Source organism: Typha angustifolia, chromosome 11 (genome assembly GCF_048772165.1).
Source record: "Typha angustifolia cultivar Huaian chromosome 11, ASM4877216v1, whole genome shotgun sequence".
In the NCBI taxonomy this organism is placed as follows: Eukaryota; Viridiplantae; Streptophyta; class Magnoliopsida; order Poales; family Typhaceae; genus Typha; species Typha angustifolia.
This window is the reverse complement of record NC_133249.1, coordinates 11,888,826-11,893,332: the sequence shown is the minus strand read 5'-3', so window position 1 is coordinate 11,893,332 and position 4,507 is coordinate 11,888,826. Positions and strand designations below refer to the sequence as shown.

At 36.1% G+C, this 4,507-nt stretch overlaps 1 protein-coding gene across 1 annotated transcript; it reads left to right on the top strand.

The window, feature by feature from the left end:
• The first annotated feature begins 413 nt into the window (after positions 1-413).
• LOC140770608 (uncharacterized) lies at positions 414-4,016 on the top strand. The gene is made up of 2 exons (XM_073111862.1): positions 414-771; positions 3,356-4,016. The coding sequence occupies exons 1-2, from the start codon at positions 520-522 to the stop codon at positions 3,881-3,883; spliced, it is 780 nt and encodes a 259-aa protein (XP_072967963.1). The 5' UTR covers positions 414-519; the 3' UTR covers positions 3,884-4,016.
• Positions 4,017-4,507: the final 491 nt, after the last annotated feature.

Genomic DNA, 4,507 nt, shown 5'->3' with positions numbered 1-4,507 from the left:
AATAAATAATCGGTTTGTATCTAATCATTACTCTTAACTAGAACAAAAGGAAAATATTAAGTCTATTATTTATATTAATTTCTCATCTAATACACGTGTTACTAATTATTTCCCTCAGAAAAAAAGAAAAACGTGTTACGTAATACCAAGCGGCCCCTTATATTTCTCTAATTATTTTGTCTACGCCTAAGAAGGAAAGAGTGCACGATGAAATCCGTGGAGTAATATTACACGCAAGCATAAACCTGGAAACTCGCCAACCACGACTTCCACGCGTGCACGCACCGACTCAGTCTCCGTCTCCTTCTAGGGAAGGTAATGAGAAGCTATCTTCTATCCGTCACCGCGTCACGCTTATTCCGATTCCAATAGTCCAATTTATTCATTCTTTCCTCCACCCCCCCCCTTTCCCCTATAAATAATCCCCCCAAACCTCCCTGTTTTACTTCAAGACAAAGAAATTAAAAGCCACCTCGTTCTACTACTACTCCTACAACAATCAACTGCGATCTAACAGAGATGGATAAGCTCTTGGCCATGTCGATCCTTAGCTCCACTCCTGCTGATATCTACTCCGTCTCCACCCCATGGTTGGATACCATCTTCAGGGCCCCCAATAAGCAGCAGAATAAGGGGAGGAACAGCGCCGATAAGGAGAAGAAGATATCCGCCCCCGTGGAGAAGCAGCAGCAACAACAGCAGCAGCAGAGAGGGAAAGCTTGGTTTGAGCCGGCGTTTGATGGGCTCAACTGCTTCGAGACTCTCGTTTCCCATTAAATTTAGTTGACAATTTGTTGAAGTCTCTGTATACTTTTCTTTTTATTCTTCCTTTTCTCTTGAGATCTGGTACCTTGAATTTGTATACTTCGACTTAGTTCTATAGTAAATTTTGTCCTTCATTGCAGATTAATTCCCCCCTTTGATCTTACTTCGAGTAGAAGGAAACGAATGAAAAAATCCCCAAAACTTCCAGAGGAAATCGCAAATGGCATCCTACTTTGACAATATTACAAACACAGCCCTTCTTGTTTTATTTGTATTACGTTCATAAGTACTTGGTAAGAATACGATTATTACAAAGCAAACCACGGATCTGGATCTTCCACAACCCCGACACGTTTATAGAGATACAACCTCCATTATTTAAGAAATAATACAAAGATCACATAGTTAAAATACTACTAGCTTCAAACTGCCATCCATAATCGTCTTTGCCAGTGTAATTGACCTACCGATCATGTAAAAACTGGAACAATTGTTGCTCCTCAAGCTCCTCTTGTATCTGATATACCATCCCCCTTCCATTCCAGGCCTCAGCAAAAGTTGCGTGCTCATTCCAAACAACCTCAAACAAGTGAGAGAACTTTGTCACCCAGGAACATATGAAATCTGATTTTGATCTATTTTGTTTAGAAATTGATGTTTTGATAAGTCTCCAAATTAAGCTTACCCTTTCTGCGCACTCTATTAAAAAAAATATTAAGTATCACCCGAATTAAATTGAATTTAACAAGCATTCAGATGGAAAAGAACGAAATTATAACATTCCATCAATTTTAAATAATATTTTTTGTATAACCTAAATAACCCTTAATCTTACTCCTTTAATATTTCTTTGAGATTAAACAATAATAAATTTAGACCAGTGGATTCGATTTATAGATAAGATTTTTCTATTTTTAAAAATTTGCATATAACACCTGACATTTAGCTAAATTTGCATTTACATCCTATGATTTTACTATTCACAAATTGAGCCCTATAATTTAAAGAATATATCCAGAAAATATCCCGCCGTTAGATTTTAGTTAAATTTAACTCAACCTTTGGTTAAATTAACTATACTACAAAAATTACAAAAATACCCTCAATCCAAATCAATTAACCAACTAATACCCAACCCAACCTAAACCAACTAACCAACTAAACCCAACCCAACCCTCCTACTTCCTTATCATCTCCACCTAACACTCCTCCCTCCTCCCTCCTCCCGTCTCATTCTCTCTAGCGCTGTCAAAACTCAATTATTTTATATTTTGGTAATATTTATATCTTTATAGTTGAATTATTTTTATTTCAAGCTTGATTCAAGCCTAAATTATTTCAAACTTGTTCAGGTTTGAAAATGGTTTGAAATTAATAAGGCTTGAAATTGCTAATTGAGCAGCTCGTTTAAGCTCGAAATTGGCTCAAGTTTGAAATTGGCTCGGATTGAAATTATTTTAATTCAAGCTTGGTCACAAAGATAGACTCAAAATTAATTTCAATCCAAGCTTGATTGGAGCCAGGCTCGATCAAGCTCGGCTCGTTTACACCCCTAATTCTCTCCTACCTCCTCATTCCTTCCTCCCTCCTCATTATCCCAACCTCCCTTGTCAGTACCTAGCGTCCGAGCGCAAGATCCCTCGTCAAGGATGCTGACCCCTTGGCGGCAGGTCCGCTGAGATTAGGGGTCAACCTTGAGGACATGAGCGAGGCTCGAGAACGTTGATGAGGGGCGAGGCTCGAGGACGACAACGAGGGGCGAGGGTTCAGGATGTGGATGAGGGTCGTGGCCACATTCTCCTCCCGTAGATCAACCTAAGGGCATTTTAGGTATTTAAGATATTTTAGAAATAAAATAATTTTAATTAATGGAATATTCTTATGGTGTTAGTTGAAATCTAATTCGGGATGTTTTCTATATATATTCTTTAAATTATCGGGCTCGATTTGTAAATAGTAAAAATGTAGGGTGTAAATATAAATTTAGCTAAAAGACATGATGTTATATATAAATTTCTCTACTATTTTTGATTTTGGAGACTTGATTTCATACTATTTTGTTGAAAATCTATGTTCTTATTTGTAGTTAAGCAGTTTTAGAGATTTAATTTGATTTTATAAAACGCGAGAGCTTTATGGGTGTTATGTCATGTTGTAATTTTCTTAAACATAGAAATTTCGGGCAAGAAGCTTAAACTTGCCGACACTCTCCAAAGTGATTTTTTAGGTACGGGATCAAAACATTGCCAATGGCCCCAACTCTTTGGAGTTTGAAGTTACAGTTGACTCCTTCCTATGAGCCATCCGAGTCCAACCTAATTACCTATTCGAACCAGTTAACTCCCAGTCTCCGGAGGGAGTTGATTCCTTCAACCCCATCACAACTACCCAAAAGGACTGAATCTCTCCTACCACTAAAATCGTATTAAATTAGCGTTTGCATTTGCCTTGAATGCAAAGAAAAAGGGGGTTGTTTATTTTAGTGTGGCCCTGACTAAATTATTAAATTTATATGTACTCTATATCTATACTAAATCGCTGACTAATTCGGACGTAGAAACGCTGAATATTTTCAGCATTTTATTTGTAGGAATCCGTGTTTGAGAGACATGTCGCTGATTCCAAACACTTCTTCGGCGGCTACGTGCGTACGCGCTGGGCGACCGCCCACACCTTTCCACATTCTTCTACACTTCCTTGCTCACACGCCTCAGACTTTTTATTATTACTTTGCAGAGAGTCCAAGAATCCTCTAGCTTTGTCTCGAATCGCCTCTATCTCTTGCGTCATTCCCCTCCGCTATAAATATCCATCACAACCCTTCTTCTTAGTTATTCCGCAAGCTGACAAAGAGTACACCAGAAACCAATCAAGTCCTCCTCAGCCATCTATGGATAAGCTCTCCAGTTCTTGGATTAATCTATCGAGGTTAGGGAAGTGGAAGGAGGCCGAGGAGATTGATGGAAAGACCAGTAATAGTAGTAGTAGTAGTTCAATAGAGCAAGAGAAGAGACAGCTGGATGAGAGCAAGAAGAATTCGCAGCAGCAGTTATCGAGGCCTCGGTTTGCTCCAGAATTTGATGGAATTAATTGCTTTGAGACATTAGTTTCGCATTGATTCGTTTCTTCTTTGGGTTCCGTTTGTTTTAATTTCTATTTGTGAAGCTAAAGATCAGATGTGTGTATATTTGAACATTTGTAAGAAAAGTGAAGAATACTTGCAAATCCATTACAAGATATGGAGCCTGGAAGTGTATCTTATCCACTAATATTTGGTTGAATTTTTTAGCAAAAGTTATGTGTACCTTATTTCCAATATCCCGTTTAATCAATTCTAAAAAAAATCCTAATTTTTAATAATAAAAAAAACTAATACCAGTATAAATTATTATATTATTTAAATGAATATTAGTATAAAAAGTAATAATTATATTTGATGTGATATAAAATTAATATTAAAATATAAAGAATAGTAAATTTGTATTGGGAATCGGTAACATTTTAAATTAAATAAAAAAATATTTTTAATTGGATATAAATAGGTAGTGATTAGGTAGTATCTAATCTAGAGGTAAAATAATAATTTTAAATTATTATTAAATTAATTGTTAAAAGTTGTATAGAATAAGAGTAAAGAGAATGGTGAATTAGTATACCAAAACAAATTAAATTATTATTTAGTTATTATAACCGAATAAATTGACTTAATTTTAGAGGAAAATTATTTTTATTTCTCATGAGA